Here is a 21,309-nt window from a genome sequence, read left to right as displayed (position 1 = left end):
AGACCCCTCATTCAAGGAGGACTTCCTTAGGGTAGCTGGGGTGTGGGAGGAAGGAGCTGTACTCCTTAGAAGGAATTGGCTAAAGCTCTGGGGCCTTCCTGGATCCCTACAGTCATCTGGCTTATGACCAGAGAGGAAGTAGACTGGAGAGGAAGCACCCTTGTTGGCACAGGTGATAAATAACAGGCAACAATGGTAAGCCATAACTTGAGGAGGCCCAGGATCTAGTGGGAAACAGAAGTGGGGCCCGGAGTTGCTCTCATTTACCTCTGTTTCTTCTTGTGAGTGTGTTTATTACCAGGAAAAAGAGAACACATTTTGCTACAGGAATTCTATCTATTGCTTGCTCTGACCTCTAAAGGCTGACAAAAGGATCTTGAATTACCTAGGTGCCACTAGAGGGCAGTGCCACCACTATGAATATATATATTTGGTGGCACTGGGGTTGGAGCTCAGGACTTCACACTTGTAGGCAGGCACTTTTACCACTTTACTCCACCAGCCCCTTTTTTTGTGATGGGTTTTTTTTTTTTTTGAGATAGGGTCTCTCGAACAATTTGCCTGGGGCTTGCTTTGAACCACGATCCTCCTGATCTCTGCTTCCTGAGTAGCTAGGATTATAAGTGTGAGCCATTGGCACCCAGCTTATGAATAACATTTTTGAGAACTCTCTTGCTTGGCTTCTCCCCTTCCAGGGTCTCCAGCTCTGTTTATCTCTTCCTGCCTCTCCTCTCAAGGTCTTCTTTGAGCTCTAGGAGAGAGGTGAAATCTCAGCAAATACATTCATTTCTACTCACTGACTCATTGACTGAAGGTCTACTGTATCTCTAGACCTAACAAACAGCATCTCTGCCCCTAGGATCTTGAATTTCTAGACAGATGCAACTCTCTTCCCACCAAGAATGAAAGAAATATCCTTGAGGTTCAGGTTGTGTTGGTTTTGTATAGAACACAGGATTTGGACTCAGCCCTGGTTCAAATTCTGTCCTGTTACTTAGTTGTGTAATCTTGAATGGTTCGTTCAGCCTCTCAGAACTTTCCTTAGTAAGATGATAATTACACTAAAATCTTGAGATTTTTGTGATTTAATCTTCAAATAAATAAAGAACCTGGTACATCATAGGCATTCTAATATTGGTTGTTCTTTTTAAAAATCTTTTCTTGAGGGGAGGGAGAATAAAGGAGGGAAGGGGATGAATTCAACTATGATGCATTGTAAGAACTTTTGTAAATGTCACAATGTCTCCCCAGCACAACAATAATAATAAATAAAATAAAAATCTTCATCTAATTTTAAATGTTTTTTTTATGGTACTGGGGTTTGAACTTGGGGCATTGTGCTCTTCATCTAATTTTAAAAATAACTGTAACTGGGCACTGGTGGCTCACATCTGTAATCCTAGCTACTTTGGAGGCTGGGATTGAGAGGATTGTGGCTTGAGGGTAGCCCCGGACAAAAAGCTTGTGAGACCCCATCTCAATGGCATCAAAAAACACTGGGTGTGGTGGTGCACAGCTGTCATCCCAGTGATGCTGGGAAGCGTAATATAGGAGGATCATGGTCCAGGCTGGCCTGGGCAAAAAGTAAAACCCTATCTCCTGAATAACCAGAGCAAAAAAGACTGGAGGCATGGCTTAGTCTGTAGAACACCTGCCCAGCAAGTGCTAAGCCCTGAGTTCGAACCCTAGTACTGTGAAAAAAATTATATAAAATATATAATCTGTTGTTGGACCTTTAACTATAAGTGAACATGAGTGAGGTGGGTGAAAACAAAGCTGTATTTTTTTTGGCAGTAATTGGGTTTGAACTTACCAGGCAGGTGTGGTGCCATTTTAGCCATGCCTCCAGTCTTTTTTTGCTTTAGTTATTTTTCAGATAGGGTCTTGTCTTTTCACCCAGGTGGACCTAGATTGTGATTCTCCTATTTATGCCTCACTTGCAGCTGGGATGACAGGCAAGAATCACCATGTCCAGCTTTATTGGTGAGATGGGGTCTCAACATTTGCACAATTAAGACTAAATCTGAGGTTTGAAAGAAATTCTGGCTGGTTTACAGCTGTCTCCTTATCTCTTCTCTCTTACCTTTCTACTCCACAATGAATATACTCCCTGGTATATTCATTCCTTATTTTCTGTTGCTTAAGGATTTCTCCCATGGCAACTTTGAGAAATACTGGATTAGATTAGATGAGCTGGCTGCCCGAGGCCAAAGCAAACCAAAAAAGAATTTTTTCTTAGTGGATGGAGACATTTCTCAGCATAAGATAATAATAAACAATAATAATAAAATAATAAAGGAACACTAGTCACTGGATCCACAGAAGTTGTTTCTGGAACAAGGAGGTAGATATTTCCTACTTGAAAAGCAGTTTCTTTCCCTTGGGAGTGTAGGTCTTAGCTGGAAGTGAGCAAAACGGCCCCATTTCTATGTCCTGGGAGTTGGAAATGGGGTCAAGAGTTGCTGATCAAATGGTTCCTGGTACCTGATGGACATGTGGTCAGGGGTCATCTATTTTGTGCTTTGTTCTTTTTTGTCTTCAAAAAATTCTGACTTCAGACCATATTTCCTTCCCTCATATACTCACTTCCTCACTTTGAATTTCAGCATAGGCTGAGAGACAACTGCTCATCTCTTTAAGCCCTAGAGCCTAAGGAAGTGGAAAATTTATGTTTCTGATTTCACTCTGTTCACAAAGGAAATGGCAGTGGTCAGAGTTCAGAATCCCACACTGATCCTGAAATGTTTCTTTGAGATTGCTTTAACTATTACTTTGTTTAACTTCTCAGAACTACTTTCCCCAAATCCTACCCCCCCACCCATTCTACTAGTGAAACAGACTACACGGCACAAGAGGCTAAGGAGCTCACTGGATCCTCCAGGACTGGCTGTATAGTCTGTGTCTGCTTTATTTACCTTTACTCATGGGATTCCTGACTATTGATGCTCTACCAGTTCTTTTCCCAGTCTGCCCCACTCCCCCAGAACCTAGATCCTGGCTCAAATGGGCCATCCTATGTTCAGTCTTTTTCTCTGGGACTGGATTGTTCCTTGGTTCTGTTTTTTTTTTTCTTAAAGTTACTGGGGTTTGAATTCAGGGCCTTATGTTTACTAGGAAGGAACTCAACCACTTGAGCCACTCCACTAGCCCCTGAATTGTCTCTTGGAACTTAACTTCCCACCAGCTGCTTCTGAACACACCATCCTTCAGCAACCCTGTGGAAAATCAGAAGAACTGTTTATTAGATCCACAATAAGAGTTAAAAAAAAGATCTTCCAATACCCATCCCCCCATCTTCTGCAAAAAGTCCTTATTACATTTCAGTAGTAAGCATTCTGGCAGCCAGTTGACTTCAAATAAGGGTCTTACTGGCTCTTAAGCCCTGGAAACCCTTTGATCTTTTCTAACCATCCCCAATTTATCCTTTTAAACATGTTTACATTTTTTTAACTTTATTTTTTGCAGTACTAGGGTTTGAACTTAGGGCCTTAGCATTCTACCACTTGAGTCATTCTTCCAGCCCTTTTTGCTTTAGGTTATTTTTCAGAGATGGTCTCATGCATCTTACCCAGGCCAGTCTTGAACTGTGATCCTTCTACTTATGCCTCCTGCATATCTGTGATTACAGCCATGTACCACCATGCCCAGCTTTATTGAGATGGGTTCTCAGTAACTTTTTGCTTGGGCTGGCCTCAAACCACAATCTTCCAATCTCCACCTCCTGAGTGGCTAAGATTACAGGTGTGACCCATCATGCCTGGCCCTAAACATATTCTTAATTATCCAAGTCAGCAAGAGATAGGTGGGAAATAATATTATTTTTCTTAGCAATTTGCAAAACACCTTCTAGCTTAATTAGAAGAATGAGACAAATTAAGAGAACAAGATTGTTTAAGACACACCCCCAAATTGGATAGATGAGGGTGTTGAGGCACAGAGAGGGACATGTACTGCCTTAAGATCACACAGCAAGTTGGAGACACAGACAGAAGTGAGACTTTTGTTCAGTTTTCCCGATACCTAACATTATTGCCTGGGATATTTAGGCCAAAGTAAAGACAAGGCAGTTAGTCACTTGGGAATCCTAGGAGCCCTGAGTTCCTTTGAGCTTTTGGCATTAGGAGACAGCATTCCAGAGAAGAAAGGGTATAGACTTTGCAGTCAGACCCATCGATGTCTCTGTGATATTAGGCAGGTGGCCCCTCTAAACATTAGTATCTTCATCTATAAAGTGAAGTAATAGCTATCTTACAGGGTTGTTTTGTGTTCAGTTTCTGGCACATAGAGGCTCATAAAATATGGCTTCTTTTTCTTTGGGGCCCTGAAGGTGTAGACTTCAAGCTCTGGATATTCCTGTGGGACCTGGCTCTGGATGAATAGTAGAAACTCAGTGGCAACAGTGGATGGGTGTGTGTATGTGTGTGTTTGCATTTGCACACACATGTTGCATGCTTGTGTTTTGAGGGGAAATAATTGGTTCACAGGGAAGGACATCATTAGCTTCAGGTCCATGTTGTTTGCTTCTCTCTCCAGTTATCTCACTTAGAGTCCCTACTAACCTCACCCTAAACCCTCATTTCCATCCTTTCCTCCACCAAAAGAAAAGCTAAAGGAGACTGCTTGAAGTTAGCCTGACCTCATCAGGATGTGGCTCAGCTTCATTGCCATTATCCCCAGTGGTGGGCATGCCACGGTTGAACTGACAGACCATTGACATGCTTATGTCAGGGACTGAAGAACAGACCCCATCTGTGTTTTCCTGGCAGGCTTCTCTTTCCTGCCCACTGCTCAGCCAAGAGGCCCAGGGCAGCAGGGAGCTCCTCAGCTATTTCACTGAGGTACCCACCATTCCTACGCTTAACCTGTGCTAATAGTAAAGGGAATCGGGATTCGGCTCTAACAAGGCCTGAAGAGAAGCATCTCAGCACTCAGGGTCAACATAGCTTTGGGATGTATAGATACCAAAGTCCCTGCTTTGTCTTCTCAGATGTTCTTTCTTTGGATATTGTAAACAGGACTCAGTCTTAAGGGTGTGGGCATTACTCCCAATTTCTAAAGATAAAAGAATTGAGTTGATGGTATCAGTGACTTATAATCCAATCAGTTATGCTCACATGATAATCCTAAAAACCCAAAGGCCTGGACTTAGGGAGCTTTTGTATAGCTGAACATGTGGAGGTTCCTGAAGGATGGGTGTGCTTGAAGACAAAGAAGATCTGCATTCCTTCTCCTATTGCTCACTCTTTTCATCTCTTCTGATTATTTATCTATATCCTTTGTAATACCCTTTATAATAAATGGATAAACATAGAAAGATAAAGGACACTATATGGGAGTAACCCAGGAGACCAAGAAGCAGAAATTTAACCCAACAATCTCTGCCTGCAGCCTTCAGTGCATAGACAGCTACAAGGCATTGTAGGGGGAGAGAGGAGATGGCATGAAGTACTGGATATGACTCTGCCACTCACTAGGCAAATCCTTTAATCTCTCTGAGTTTCACTTTTACTATCTAAAAAATGTGCCTGATTATATCATAGGACTACTGTGAAAATTAAAGAAGATAACAAATGTAAGTTTCTTGGTGTGTGGTAGTGCTCTTAAGTAATAGATCATTTTTCTACTTCACAGTAGTACTTTGATGCAGAGCTGCTGACATTAGTTTTTAAAATTTTTTATTAGCATATATTATACAAAATAATGGGCTTTATTATAACCTTTTCATACATGTATATAAGGTACTTTAATCATATTTACCCCATTACCTTCTCTTATCCTCCCTCCCCCTTCCCACTGGTCCTCTGCCTCTTCCTAAATTGACCCCCTTCTACTCTCATGTTTTTAAAAAAATCTGGATTCTGCATATGACATCAGTCCTTGACTGCTGCCCAAGTGTATCTTCTTCAGATCTTGAGTATCTTAATAAACCCTTTAAGGGCAGAGACTAGATTGACTCCACCATTGTGTTCCCTCTGCCTGGCACAGGGTAGGCATTCAACCAATGATTGTTTCGTGTCTTTTCTTCCAGGTGGTGAAAACTATTGGCCTGAGGGAAGTTTGGTTCTTTGGGCTACAGTACCAAGACACTAAGGGTTTCTCCACTTGGCTGAAACTCAATAAGAAGGTAACTGTTTACTCCTCTGCTGGGTATGGAATTCCTTCCTCCAACAGAACATACTCAGGGGGATAACATGTGTTAGCTAGCAAACCTGGGATACCTAAGGCTCTGTTTGTCACTGGGTGGTCTGTTGACCCCCTTGGTCAGAATAAGGGAAGAGGACTTGGCCAAGGCAAAGCTCTTGTTTCTGTCTCCATTTGACTTTTGCCAGTGAGAATGGCTGTGTTCAAGGGAGAGGAGACCCTTTCCTTTCCACTGGAAGCTCTGTGTTTAATTTGACTTGTTTTAGATCAAAGCTATTAGTGATTCTTCAAGGGGGGATTGCTACACCTTTCTTCTTTTCAAGGGCTTTAGATTTGTTAAAAAAGAGAGCCATAGACTTTTTTTTTGCAGTACTGGGGTTTCAACTTGGGGCCCTGTGCTTGCTAAGGCACGCTTGCTATGCAAGCACTATACCACTTGAGCTACATCCCCACCCTAGCTATAGACTTTGGAACTGAAAAAAAAATCTTAAAGATGTCAATCTTAGGCTGCCCCTCTTCCACTGGTCTACTGATGTCTTATCCATACAGACGCTTCCCTCTTTCTTGATCTTCTCTCTCAGTTGGACTCCACATGGGATGATTTGAGCCTAATCAAGCTCTCTGCCCCAAGTATCATCTCTTCAGAAACCTAGTAGTCCTCCATTTCATTGTGTTCAAACTGGCTGACTGTCCTTAGAGTTCTCCATACAGGGCTGAGGTTATTTCCCTGATTGTGTATAGGAGGTACCCACTTTCTGCTGGTAGAGTTTTGTTTTCCCAAAGAGCTGAGACTTTTGCTGGACAAATGCAAAACCATTAGGAGGAAATTTCAGGTTTTAAAAGAAGATTTAGTTTGTGCTCTTGCCTAGCCAATTCCTAGGCCTCACTCATATTGCCTAGTCTTTACATGGCTAGTTTATGGAGCTACAGGAGCCTGAAAAAAAAAGCTCTTTAAAGCCATCCCTTAGACTCTGAGGCCAGTTGGATATGTTGTCAGAAAATGTTGGTTTCTGATCATAAGTGGATGTTAGGAAGAAATTCCTAACAAGAGGTGATGATTATGGATCTGAGATGGGATCCCTAATGAAAGTAATATGTCTCTTTTTGAAATTATCAACAGGGTTACCTCCCAGCTCTCTGGGATTACCCAAATTGATGACCTTTTAGTGTCTTCTCTCTACCTTATAACTATTTTTTGCTGTTCTCAGGTGACCGCACAGGATGTGCGGAAGGAAAGCCCCCTGCTCTTCAAGTTCCGGGCCAAGTTCTATCCTGAGGATGTATCTGAGGAATTGATCCAGGATATCACCCAGCGCCTGTTCTTTCTGCAAGTGAAAGAGGGTATTCTCAATGATGATATTTATTGCCCACCTGAAACTGCTGTGCTTCTGGCCTCCTATGCTGTCCAGTCCAAGTACGGCGACTTCAATAAGGAGGTGCACAAGTCTGGCTACCTGGCTGGAGACAAGTTGCTGCCACAGAGGTGAGGTGGCACCCTGGCCAAAGTGCTGCAGCCCAAGGCTGCTCCACAGGAGCTGCCAGATCTGTTCCTGTCAGATCCAGTAGGGTCTGTCTGAATACCATGTTACGCTGCCCAGAGACGTATTTGCATATTGTGTCATACCTTGTTTTTCTGGCTCTCAAAATGAAAAACAAAAGCCTTTTACCTATCCCTGATTACAAAAGTTCATTACTCTGGAGACAGGTGCTTATGTAGAACCAGAGATGGATTGATTTTTACCTCTCCCTTGTTCTATTTTCTCAATCCCTCTCACTGATTTAGACCTTTTATTTCAGAAGTTCACAGGGGAGATAGAGAAATACACAAGGCAGGGACATGGGGGAGCTCAAATAGTCTTTTAATACTGATAACCAGTATACAGAGTTTTCTGCTTTTGTAAACTTCAAAGTTGAAAGCTCTCAAACACTCATTATTTTTGTTTTAGCATCACGACAACACACAAAATAAATAAGACAGGCATTATCCTTATTTCCTGGCTCAGGAAATGGATGTGCAAAGGAACTCACACTGAGTCACCCCATCTCCCACAGCTCATTTGAGGCAGAGCCAGACTTGAAAACTTAATTTCTTGGTTTTTTAACCCTGAGGTTTTTTCTATTGTATCCGATGTCCATTTCCATAGGCTTTTGGATTAGAAGGAAAAATGAAGCATCATTCTTGGATCCTTAGTGCCATTGGAGTTGTAGTATGTGCACAACCCATCAGAAGGGATTAGGGAAACTAGTTGTGTCCTGGGACTCTTTCTGAGTCATTGCCATGATGTCTGAGATGACATGTTTAAAGAAAACCTTGTTTACAATCTAGTAGATCTGGGAGGTTGGGCCTGTTAGTTTCCCCAAAAGCTGTTTGGGCTTAGTTCTCTGTTCTGTATCAAAAAGCTATCTTCTCATCTCTGAACAATATTCTTAGAAATACAAACAATTGTTCCCAAGAGGATCTTGGAGAGAATGTGCCTAGCTCTGTGAGGCCCATCTCTACTCTTAGCCCCTCAGGTCAGTACAGACTTTTGATATATTATTGCTGTGTTTGGTGGCTAAAGCACATTATTGAGTTTTCTGGTTAAAGATACAAAGGAAGATTATCCCATTGTCCTTCTTGGTCATCCATTCTTGTAGCTCTCTTACCTCTTAGCAGCTCCTTATGTCTAATACCTTCTACAGTAATTTCAGTCTGAGTCCAGTGTGACGGACCTTAAATGGGCTGACCTCACATTTTCACCAACCTCTTAGTTTCCCTCCTGCCCATGGTCTTTGCACTTACCATCCATTGGCTTTCCAGAGTCCTGGAGCAGCACAAACTCAATAAGGACCAGTGGGAGGAGCGGATCCAGGTGTGGCATGAGGAACACCGGGGCATGCTTAGGTAAGTCTGTCTTACCAGCTATGGGCCCCACTGCCTTTCTAGGGAGAATGACATTGGATTCTAAGGAAAAGAGGCAGATGACCTGGGACTTTGGTGAATGTTAGAGAGAGAGATAAGGGAGATTCTGGTACTTAAACTTTTTTTTTTGGTGATACTGGGGTTTGAATTCAGGACCTTGTGCTTGCTAGGCAGGCACTTTTACCACTTGAGCCATGCCTCTAGCCTGATTCCAGCACTTTAGAAGTCAAACCTGAACCATTATTAAGACTGCTGTTGTTTGTTTAGATGAATGGTGGCCGCTAGTAGCCTAAATAGTTTGGACCACAAAGAAATGGAGGGGACCTCAGGATCCCTAGGGAGTTTCTGGGCTACCTAGTATACTGTTCCTCCCCTGAAAGGAAGTGGGAAAGTTGCTTGTACATTGCAAAGCATTTGGGAGTTTTCTAGTTGAGGGACAAACCTCATCATTTTCCTTCACCACCTTATCTAAAAAGGGTGCTTGTATAAAAGAGGCTTGCATAGTGAATGGTAGGAAGAAAATAGCTTCTATGGCAACTAACATTCCAGAGGCCAGCAAGGGTCGGCCTACCCTTATTCCTCTTGAGAGTTTTGGACTTTGGGTTCCTAATAGCAGCTTCTGTGTGACAAAAGTCATGTGCATTCTCCATTCTCCATTATCTGCTCATTCTATCCCCTTTCCTATTCCTGATAGCCAGATTCTTGTCAGAAACAGAAAGCAAGCAAGCTTCTCTGTCTTCCTGAGTCTGATTCACAGACTTCCCTCCGCACATACCCTTTCCTGCCTGTCGTCATTTAGGGAGGATGCTGTCCTGGAATATCTGAAGATTGCTCAAGACCTGGAGATGTATGGTGTGAACTACTTCAGCATCAAGAACAAGAAAGGCTCAGAGCTGTGGCTGGGGGTTGATGCCCTGGGTCTCAACATCTATGAGCAGAATGACAGGTATACTTCAGACTTCTCTTAGTTTATTTGGGTCATTTTGACACATAGGGCTCAACCCTCACCATGTTCTTAGTTCTTTTCCTTCCTAATTTAGTCTAGCCCAGATGATTGTACAACCTCACTTAAACCTCTAAATCCTGTATTGACTAGACTTGTGCTGTCCACCATGGTAGCCACTACCCACATGTAGCTATTGAGCACTTAAAATGTTGCTACTATAAAGCATGTTATAACGTATGCACCAGACTTTAAAGACGTAATGTCAAAAAACAAATGTGTGTTAGTCACCTCGCTGTCATTGTGACAAAGTACCTAAGAGAAATCAACTTAAAAGAGGAAAGATTTATTTTAGCTCATGATTTCAGAGGTTTCAGTCCATGGTTGCTTGGCCCGATTGCTTTTTGGGCCTGTAGAGAGCATGGATAGAGTAAAGCTGCTCACTTCATGGCAGCCAGGAAGCAGAGAGTGAGAGAGGAAGGAGCTGGGCTCTTAAAACACCCTTCCAGGGCCTGGCACCAATGACCTGCTTCCTTCAACTAGGCTCTATCTGCTAAAATTTCCACCATCTCCCAATATGCCATTAGGTATAGACCAAACCACATGAGCTTTTGGGGAACCTTTTAGAGCTAAGATAATAATAGAATGTAAAATGTCTCAATTTTTTTTTAAATTTTGGCTTACATGTTCAAATGATAGTATTTGGGGTATATTGGGTTAATTAAACTATTATTATAATTAGTTCCACCTATTTGTTTTTCACTCATTTTCACATGGCATAGAAAACTTAAAATTATATATGTGACTTTCATTGCATTTTCTGGGGGGTACAGTATGGACCTAGAATGTATTTTGTCAAGATTTGTAATTAGGTTTAAGTCCCATGTAATGATTTAGTACTTTTGGCCTATAATCTTTGCCATAGCCTTATCTCACTTGCTTATTTTCCCCTTTGGTTTGCCTTGGGTGAAGATGGAGTCTTGATTATCATTCCATATAACTTCTGAATCATGGAATTCATTATATATATGTATATACACACACACACATATATATATATATGTGTGTATATCAGTTAAATAGGGCTAAGATTCTCTTGCAGGATTACAAGGTCTGTGCCTCAACCAAAAATGGAACAAAACAAATCTTGGAGATAAGAACAAGAAGTATGTTGGTTGTGTATAAGGAAGTCTTTTATGCAACCTCAATGCTGGCAATTGACTCGGTGCCATGTAATACACAGGTTGAACTGACAATGGGTCTACTTTCTCAAGGAAGAAGTTTTTATGTGGGGGCACTAGCTCTCTATGTCTTTTTGTCTTGCCCTTGTCCTGATGTTGGTGGTCTCCATTTGTACAGATTGACTCCTAAGATTGGCTTTCCCTGGAGTGAAATCAGGAACATCTCTTTCAATGATAAGAAATTTGTCATCAAGCCTATTGACAAAAAAGCTCCGGTGAGTGACCCCTCCCTCTGACTATGACAGGTACTTTGCTAAGGTTTGGATAATGCTAGGAGCAATCACATCATAGTTTTTGTCTTCCTATTCTGGTGTGTGTGCATATACATGCAGGTGTACATGCACATATGAGCAGGAGGCATAAATGGAAACTGAGATGAAATGGGATATCAGTGCTAACAAATGGCCAGAAGGCATCCTGTAGCTGGTGCCATTCTGCTATCTGTGTCTCAGGTGCCACCCTAATATCCATCTTCCTCTGTGAATGGGGAGTAGCACAGACAGTCCTAAGTTCTGCTTCTTAGCCATCACCTTTTGTTTTGAGTACTGTGGTGGAAACAGAATGCACCTCACCTTTCCAAGTCCCTGAGCTCAGAAGGCAGACACTGTTCATGTGTTTGGTTTATCTTTAATTGTGGAAAAAGGGCAGAGCCAGGAGAAATCCAGCTCTAAAGATGATCTTCCAAATTTGGTTTTTTTCTATAGCTTTATTGCTGCCCACTCAGACTTTTCTCCAGAACAACCTAAGATGAAGAAAATGCTTTGAGTCCAGTCCTTACTTTAGCAGATCCATCACACTTCTCACTCACTCAGTTGCCTGCAGCTAATAAGACCAGAAGGCTGTCAATTGAGAGTATGATAGAAATCTGAGATGAGGTTCTGTTCTCCTGGTGTACCTTGTTTCCAAGAAGAGCCAGTGGCCATGCTGACCCTGAACTATTTTGTGAGGGCTCACCCTTCTCCAGCTCTGAGATGTCTGAATTTCCCCTGTTAAGTAAAAATATATGTTATCTCCTTAAAGCCTCAACTACATGGGCAGGTGTGTAGTAGCATACCCACTGAATTGATGAAATTGAGATTCAGAGAGATGGAGTGATTTCCTCAGCTAAAAACATTAGAGCTGGGTTATTCGACTTTAAGAGCCTGTGCTCCTTCCATTCTACCCTAAGGTATATGAATGATAGCAATTTGGGTTCAGTGGCAGAGGAGATGGTGGTTAGCTCATTGGCTGGTGACCTTGGTCCAGTGGTATCTGTAGTAAGAAATTCAAACTCACTGGGTTTTTTTATGTGTGTTTTTTTTATTGCTGCTGTGCTCAACATTCATCAGAAAAAGGTAAGTAACAAAGCCAGCTGAGATCAAGGGCCTATTTAACAAACAACGCCCAGGACAATCAATGTTTAGGGATTTATGTGTTCATGTATGTATTTAAAACCTGCCTTGTTCCAAGAACAGTTTAAGGGGCTGGGTCTAGGATATGCCTTTTGGAGATTACAAAAACAGTTCAACACTCACACTGTACCCATTATGGTATTATACAGGGATTGTTTGGCTTCTGAGAGACCCTCCCCTTAGAATTCAGTGAGACCTAATTAGCAGAGAAAGTCAGTTCTAATCCTTCAACTGAATTGAGGGTATTTTAGGATGCTTTTCTTAACTAAAGGTTGAAAGAAACTGTGGCTTGGTGGAAAGAGCACTGGTCTTAGAGACAAGAAACCTGGGTTCTAGTCTTGGGTCTACTGCAAAACTGCTGTCTGACTCTGGGCAAATCACTTCACCACCCTGAATCATTCCCATCTGTAGTGCAAAGGATGGAATTAAACAGTCTCTCCATGTTTTTGGATTTAACTTTTCAGTAGGTAGAAGCTCAAGTTCAACCTCTTCCAGACTCTTTTTTGACTGCTGTTTTCTCACCAGGACTTTGTCTTCTATGCTCCCCGACTGAGGATTAACAAGCGGATCTTGGCCCTGTGCATGGGGAACCATGAGCTATACATGCGCCGTCGCAAGCCTGACACCATTGAGGTACAGCAGATGAAGGCACAGGCCCGGGAGGAGAAGCACCAGAAACAGATGGAACGGTAGGTGCTGCAGACCTGGGGTAAAGAAGCCTCTCAAAGGTGCCCAGCCTGCCAAGACAGGATATGAAGCCAACCCAGGACTGGAAATAAATGAACTGTTTAGGGATGATAGCCCCTACATTTAGTCTCAGGCATGAGCATCCTTGTTCTTGGGAAGCAGGCATCAGATCTTAAGATTTCAGAGGCTTATAAGAGGGAGGGGCATTTCATAGTTTCCCATTGTCTATGACCCTCACGCCATTGCTGTACCAGGTAGACTCTGGATTGCTCCAGGCTAACTGACCAATATAGTGATAGTAGCCAAGGGCTCCAGACACATTTGAGCCTGAATTCTGCAGGGTATTTGGAGTAGAAATGGGCAAAGCCCCCAGAATTTTCCCTACAAAGCCCTTAGTCCTTGATATTCCAAGTAATCTGAGGCTAACAGCATCAGCATCAACTTGGGAATTAAGAAAGGCAAGCTCTGAGACCCTGTCCTAGACTTACTGATGAGAATCTGCATCTTAAGATCCCAGGTTGACTGTTTCTCCAAAGAAGATATGCAGATAGTCAGTAGGCCCAGGAAAATATCCTTACTCATTAGGGAAATTCAAATGAAAGCCATAATTAGGTACTACTTTACATTCATTAGTATGGCTATAAGAAAGAGAACTGGAGGGCTGGTGGGATGGTTCACATGGTAGAATGCATGCCTAGCAAGTGTGAGGCCCTAAGTTCAATCCCCAGTACTGCCAAGAAGAGAAATAAAACTGAGAAATAAGTGTTAATGAGGTTGTGGAGAAATTACAACTCATGTACATTGCTGGTAGGAATGTGAAATGGCAGAAAACAGTTTGACAGTTCCTCAAGAAGTTAAAAATAGAATTACTACATGATCTTGCAATCCCACTTCTAGATAAGTACCCAACAAAATTGAAAATGTATGTTTAGACAAATACATGTACACACATGTTCATAGCAACACTATTGAAAATAACTAAAAGGTTGAAATAGCCCAAATGTTTGTCAGTGGATAAATGGATAAATGAATTGTAAATATACATAATGGAATATATCTTAATCTATTTTGTGTTACTGTGACAATACATGAGGCTGAGTATTTTATAAAGAAAAGAGGTTTATTTTGACTGATGGTTTTGGAGGCTGAGAAGTCCAAGATTGGGCTGCTACATTTGGTGAGAGCCTCATACTGTTTCATAACATGGCAGACATTACGTCTCCATTATGTGCAAAAATGGAGAGTGTCACATGTGGAAGATCAATTCAGGAGACGTGCCAGGCTCACTTTATAACAAGCCACTGTCTCAAATACTAATCTAGTCCTGTGAGTCCTAATCCACTCCCTCCAGACAAGCATTAATCACTTTTGAGAATGGTTCCCCCAGTGACCTAATCATCTCCCACTAGGCTCCACCTCAAAGGTTTCACCACCTCTCAATACCATTACATTGGGGAGCAAACCCCTAGTATGTGAAACTTTGATGGGAAGGGATAGACCATATCTAAACTAGAGCAGAATATTACTCAGCCATATATGCTACAATGTGGAGGTACCTCTAGAATATAATGTTAAGTGAAAGAAGTCAGATTCCATTTATCGGAAGTAATCTAGAAGAGAAAAATCTATAGAAACAGAATGTAGTTTGGTGGTTTTTAGGGACTAGGGAGGGAAGATGGGGAGAAACTGCTTGATGGGTATGGGCTTTTACTTTGGAGTAATGAAAATGTTTGGAACTAGAAAAAGTGGTGCTTGCACAACATTGTGAATGTGCTAAATGCCACTGAGTTGTTCACTTTAAAATGGTTAATTTTATATTACGTGAATTTCATCTCAATGAACTACGAAGGTCAGTCCTTGGTGATTCTTAGGCATGTTAGGGTTCGAGGAGCACTGCTCTAGTAGGTACTCTGTCATAAAGAATTTGGAATCTCAGAAGGATTCTAATCTAGTACGCTGGAAATTACTCCATATATGAATGTTTAGACACCAAGGATCACATTTATTAAGAAAAAATTTACCAGGATTGGAGAGTAGTTTACAGAGCTGCATCTGGCAGGAACCTTCCCTCTGTGACCTCACAATCTAGTAGGAGAGAGAGGGAAAGATCACACACACACACACACACACACACACAAAATGGCTGTGTCATTCATTTCATACATATATATTGAGCAGTGGAAAATAAGACATGTGGGAAAGGGTATACCAAGTATTCTGAAGGCTCAGAGGAAGAAAAGACATTCACCAAGGGACAGAAATCTCCAGACTTGAAGTATGACATCCCAACACAAAGACAAAACTTGTTTCCTATGATTCCACAAGACAGATAGGTCAGGAATTAGTAGGCCATTTTACTGATAGGGGAACTGAGGACAGAGCAAAGTAGCAACATAACTAAAGTCATCCGGTGGATTATTCTGAGAGCAAGGATTCCAGTTTGGGTCTCCTGACTTGGGGGCAAACAGACTGGGCCCTGAGTATACCAGCCCATATGGGGCTATAATGTAAGGGCAGGGATATAGAGGAAAGGGAGAGTGGTTCAAGCTTATAAACCCTGGATGTGTTGGAAGGGTGGAGGCTTAGGAACACAGGGCCAGGAAATTCGGTTTCCATGCAACTTTACTATGTTGTTACATCTCTCCTGTTCCTTCCATAGTGCTCTTCTGGAAAATGAGAAGAAGAAGCGTGAGATGGCAGAAAAGGAGAAGGAAAAGATTGAACGGGAGAAGGAAGAACTGATGGAGAAGCTGAAACAGATTGAGGAACAGACTAAGAAGGCTCAGCAAGGTGAGGCTTAGGGTCATCTTGGAGATTGGCTTTCCCCAGAACCTTTCCTTGAGCTGGAGACCCTTCTGCCTGAGCTATAGACTGAGGCCATGTAGTCCAGGTGTGGTCACAGAGTAGATGAAGGATGAGGCAAGAAGAGTTCTCAGAACCTTCTGCTAGCTTTGCCATGGAGGCGAAACATTTCTGGGAAGGAAGCTCACATGTCAACTTCACCTCTGTGCCCTTCACCATCTTCTCCCTGCTTTTTCTGCTCAGAACTGGAAGAACAGACTCGCAGGGCTCTGGAACTTGAGCAGGAACGGAAGCGTGCCCAGAGCGAGGCTGAAAAGCTGGCCAGGGAGCGTCAAGAAGCTGAGGAGGCCAAGGAGGCCCTGCTTCAGGCTTCTCGGGACCAGAAGAAGACTCAGGAACAGTTGGTAAAGCTGCACAATTGGTTGGAGTTGTGGGATCTGCATTTTCTTCCTTGTCTGCTGATCTATCTATAGCTACCTCTGCTTACAGGACTTACTCTTGCCAGCACGTTTCCACGCCACAGGTCTCTCTAATAGCTCATTCAGAAGCAAGCTGAGAAGCACTGGCATAGGCCCCTCGAACTTCACCAAAGGTTTTCCCTAACATTTAGTTTTTATTCACTTTCTTATTCCTTGAAGATCTGACTTGCTAACCTGGCAAAGGAAAAGGGAAGAAGGAAAGAAATAAAAGGGACTCATAATTAGTTAAGTACCTATTGTGTGTGTTTATCTTAGCCATATTTTCCTTTTCCTTGCTTTCTTAATTTTTCCATTATCCCTATGGGATTAGCTCTCAGATAGGATAATATGCCCAAATAAGGAAATTAGGTCTCAGGTTGATTAAGAGACTTGCCAAAGTCTCTTAACTGTGAGTTGTGGTTGAGCAAAGATTGCATTCCTTTTCTGCTGCCTGTTCCATAAAGTCACATGCAAAACTGTGTGTCCAAGCATTTTGGGGTGGGGGACTAGGATGAGCATCCATGCATTTTTTCATAATTCCCAAGGGTTAGAAATAAAAATTTGTGTCCCAGATTCCTTGGCATGTACTCTTCCTTTGTACTACTTTGGGTGGGAATAGAGAGAACTAAGCCTCATCTCTCAGGAAGAGGCTATCATGGGCAGTTTGCCCAAGGTGTGAGGGTGTGCATAAACTTTTTTTCCCCCTTGTTCAGATTGCCTTGTGATACTTGAGTATCTTTCTTATACTTGTTCTGGGAAGAGTCTTAGTGGAGACCTGAGCATTCTAGGACAGCAGGGAAGGGTCTACCTTTCAGACAGTGATCTCTAAAGCTTTCCTAAGGCCCCAACTACATGCATTCTTGGCAATATTGAGAGAGGAAGAGGGACAGAGGTGACATGTTGTTTGTTTCAGGAGACCTATAGTCTAGCTTTGACTTAAAAGGAAGTGGTGGGTATGGAAGATGGGACTGGAATGGAGTGGTTTGGCTAAAAGAGCCACTGGACTGCAAGCAAGTGGAGCAGCAGGTTCCCTACTGGTTTCCCAGCAGGACTGGGGTGGCAAACACTAGGTCCCTGAGGACCAGAAGGCCCAGCTCTCACAGGTTTCTTATTTATCCATAGGCTTCAGAAATGGCAGAGCTGACAGCTCGGATCTCTCAGCTGGAAATGGCCCGACAGAAAAAGGAGAGTGAGGCTGTGGAGTGGCAGCAGAAGGTAAGGTACAGCACTCAGCAAAGCATTGTGTAGGGGAAGTACCACATGTATATATTCCAACTTCTTAAATTCCTTAGATTTGGGCTTCCTTTTCTTTTTAATCTTTGACAACAGGCATTATGAGAGGCTTTCTTAAGCACTTTACAGAATTCCTCAATGCCCCTTGGAAGGTGGTACAAATGTTCTTATTTTACAACTGAGAAAACTAGGGATCAGGCAAATGAAGTGACTTATTCCACCTGCTGTCTGCCTCGTACAGACTGTTATGAGCATGCTGAGGTTGCCAAAAGTTACTTGGTCTGACTGCCAGTTCCTCTTTTTCTGTCTCTGAACAGGCCCAGATGGTACAGGAAGACTTAGAGAAGACACGTGCTGAGCTGAAGACTGCCATGAGTACACCTCATGTGGCGGAGCCTGCTGAGAATGAGCAGGATGAACAGGATGAGAACGGGGCGGAGGCCAGTGCTGACCTGCGGGCTGATGCCATGGCCAAGGACCGCAGTGAGGAGGAACGTACCACTGAGGCAGAGAAGAACGAGCGTGTGCAGAAGCATCTGAAGGTAGCTAAGCAGAGTGCAAGAGTCAGGGAAAGGAGACTGTGTGCATTGACTTAATAGCCCATGGCATTTCCTAGACTATCATGTAAGGATAGGTATAGCAGCCTATCTCAGTGCTGTATGGGAGTCTGAGCCTATTTCAAGTGAAACTTTAAAGGGGAGGCACCTCCTCCCTTTTTGATTTTTTTCTCTGCCCCACTTACATTCACAACATAGCTAGAAGAAAAAATTCCTACCTGAATCTTTTGTGTATTGTTCTACTCTTCAAGGGATACTCACCATCATCAATTAGTTACCTAAGTATGTGTGTTTTAATTCTTGCCCACTGTAGTACTAGTAAAGTTGGAAATGGCGTGCTCTCTTGTGTTTGTTCTCTCTCTCTCTCTCTCTCTCTCTTTCTCTTTCTCTTTCTCTCTTTCTCTGTCCTATGTCAGTTCATATGGGTGATATGGGCTGGAGAGAGGAAGGGAAAGGAACAGAAGAAAAATCTGATCAAGTGGAGTTAAAATGAGAGGAAGCCACTGACCCTTGCATTCCCACAGGCCCTCACTTCAGAGCTGGCGAATGCCCGTGATGAGTCCAAGAAGACTGCCAATGACATGATCCATGCTGAGAACATGCGACTGGGCCGAGACAAATACAAGACCCTGCGCCAGATTCGACAGGGCAACACCAAGCAGCGCATTGATGAGTTTGAATCCATGTAATGGGCACCCAGCCTCCAGGGACCCCCTCCTCCCTTCATCCTTGCCTCCACACTCTATACCATTGCGTAACTCACACTGTGCTGGAGCCACTAACTAGAGCAGCCCTGGAATCATGCCAAGCATTCAGTGCAGCCATAGGACCAAATCTACTTCCTCAGCCCCCACTCACATCCCTGGGCAGACAAATAGCCCACTGTGGTGCCAATGGGACTCTTTTTTCCTTTTCTGTCCCATTTAATTTAGCTTGCTAGAAAGACCACTTCCCCAGCTCAGAGGCACTTTCCACTAGATTTGGCAAACACTCCCACACTTACTGTTATCTTATGGGAATCAAGTGTGGAGTAGATTGAAAGCTAGCTCCCCTCCTGTGCCTCACCACAGCCTTCCTCTTTCAAGTCCTGTGATTTGAAAGATTGGAGTATCACAGGGTTTAGGTAAGGAGGCAGAGCCCTGGCTATCTGCTCTAGTATGTCACCTGACCTAGGATTTGGCCTCCCAATGCCCATCCCTTTTAGAGTTATTTAGGCTTTGTAATGATTGGAGGATAAAGAGATGTGTAGTCATTCTTGTTTCTACCTCCTAGGTTGGGCCTGTTAAAAACTCAGTCCCAATAAGCCTTGTCCCTGAGTTCAGGGACTCATTTTCTCCCCAGGGTGGGATGGGGGAGACAGTGCCTTCAAGAGGCTTCACTGACATCCCAGAAGGCCATTGACTCTTCTGTTCAGGCAAGGATGGGTAAGAGATCCTGCCCCTATGCCTTATGGGAGCCTAAGCTTGTGTCATGTAAGCCTATGGGCAGAGGTACCCCTTTTTATTCCAGGTCCTTGGTTATTTCTCTGCATCTGTCTCTTTACCCTCCAATCCCCAAATCTCCTCCAGCTAGAACAGCAGGGATGAGTAACACAAAGCTCAGCCAGCCTCACCTATAGCTCTTACCAAAAGGGAGGAAATGTTCACACCTGGCTTCAGTGTTTTCTATGCCAGGAGTTCTAGGCCACTTCCCCTATCAGAGATACTAGAGCCACAGCTCCTGCTTCACAGCAGGCCTTGGTTCAGTGAGTCCTAGATCTTTGCTGCCAGTAGGCTCAATTAGGGAGTACATAGAGGAATCTGTGTAGAGAGAGAATGCCTTGCCTCTAGTCCCACAGTTTACTCAACCCTCTCAGGTGCCCAATAGTCCCTGCTCATCACCCCTGTTCCAAGGTGGTGACTGGGCCCTGCCTCTGACAAACCTCTAACCCAGGTCTTGTCACCAGCTGTGCTGTCCCTTGGAACTATATACCATAGAGCTTCTGAGTATTCTGGCCTGGTCCCTTCCACACCCCCACCTCTTGCTCTCATGCCAGGAGCAGCTTCTTTGTCCTATCTCCTGTTTGCTCTTTTACTTTCTGCCAGTATTATATATTCTAGTGATATCTAATCAACATTGATTTCTGCCTTTCTTGCTAATGCAGTATTAATAGATGTTAGTCTTGGGGCAGAATCATTTTGGCCTCATTCCTTTATCACCCCTACACCTAGGAAGCATATACTATATTATTAAAGAATATTTTGCCAGAAACAATTATGTAAGCTTTCAGTATTAGTGATGTTACCTGTCACTATAGGTCATACAATCCAGTTTTTAAAGTACTTATTATTTGGTTTTATTGTTCCTGTTTGCCTTCTCCCCAGGGTTTAGTACCCAAGGGGCTGTCTTGTCCCTCCATCCAGTTCCCCTAGCCCAGAACCTCCCTCAGCCTCCCCCCATCCCATACACCACTTAACCATGGGGAGTCTTGTATGCATTGCTGTGAATTATATTGACACTTACTAGGTGATATGTCCTATATCAGTTAAATTCAAATCTGGAATTGTGGGGCAATCTAGTTGCCTTAAGGGCAGTAACCCACCCCAGGGAGGTTGGGGAGAAAGGTTAGATTTTATATTCAGGTTTTATGTGTATTTTTGGGTTTTTTAAAAATTGTTTTGGAGGGGTTTATGCTCAACCCATGTTCTATTTCAGTGCCAATAAAAGTTAGGAAGACTTCACTATGACTCGATCTTTTTTGTGGTAGGGGTGGGTAGCTATAAGATATTTCATTGTAGGGCTGGAGGCATGGCTCAAGTGCTAGAGCTCCTGTATAGCAGGCACAAGGCTCTGAGTTTAAATGCTGTACCACTGAAAGGAAAAAAAAAACTATTTCATTGTAATTTCTACTCTATAGACCACCTTCCCCTTGATCTCATTTTATCCTCACTATGGGGAGGAGGAATATAACTATC

General features: G+C 43.0%; 1 protein-coding gene across 1 annotated transcript in view; it reads left to right on the top strand.

Annotated features, from left to right (window-relative positions):
* The window catches only part of Msn (moesin), a 68,796-nt gene extending 47,721 nt beyond the window's left edge, over positions 1-21,075 (top strand). Inside the window, exons 3-13 of the mRNA XM_074063385.1 lie at positions 6,029-6,124; positions 7,350-7,624; positions 8,942-9,025; positions 9,843-9,989; positions 11,346-11,442; positions 13,144-13,307; positions 15,965-16,095; positions 16,351-16,511; positions 17,688-17,780; positions 18,116-18,340; positions 18,880-21,075. Of these exons, the coding sequence (XP_073919486.1) occupies positions 6,029-6,124; positions 7,350-7,624; positions 8,942-9,025; positions 9,843-9,989; positions 11,346-11,442; positions 13,144-13,307; positions 15,965-16,095; positions 16,351-16,511; positions 17,688-17,780; positions 18,116-18,340; positions 18,880-19,044 (1,638 nt within the window). The 3' untranslated portion in view covers positions 19,045-21,075. The remainder of the gene's footprint in view (positions 1-6,028; positions 6,125-7,349; positions 7,625-8,941; positions 9,026-9,842; positions 9,990-11,345; positions 11,443-13,143; positions 13,308-15,964; positions 16,096-16,350; positions 16,512-17,687; positions 17,781-18,115; positions 18,341-18,879) is intronic.
* The last annotated feature ends 234 nt before the right edge of the window (positions 21,076-21,309 follow it).

Source organism: Castor canadensis, chromosome X (genome assembly GCF_047511655.1).
Source record: "Castor canadensis chromosome X, mCasCan1.hap1v2, whole genome shotgun sequence".
Lineage (NCBI taxonomy): Eukaryota > Metazoa > Chordata > Mammalia > Rodentia > Castoridae > Castor > Castor canadensis.
This window is presented reverse-complemented; position numbering and strand designations above follow the sequence as displayed.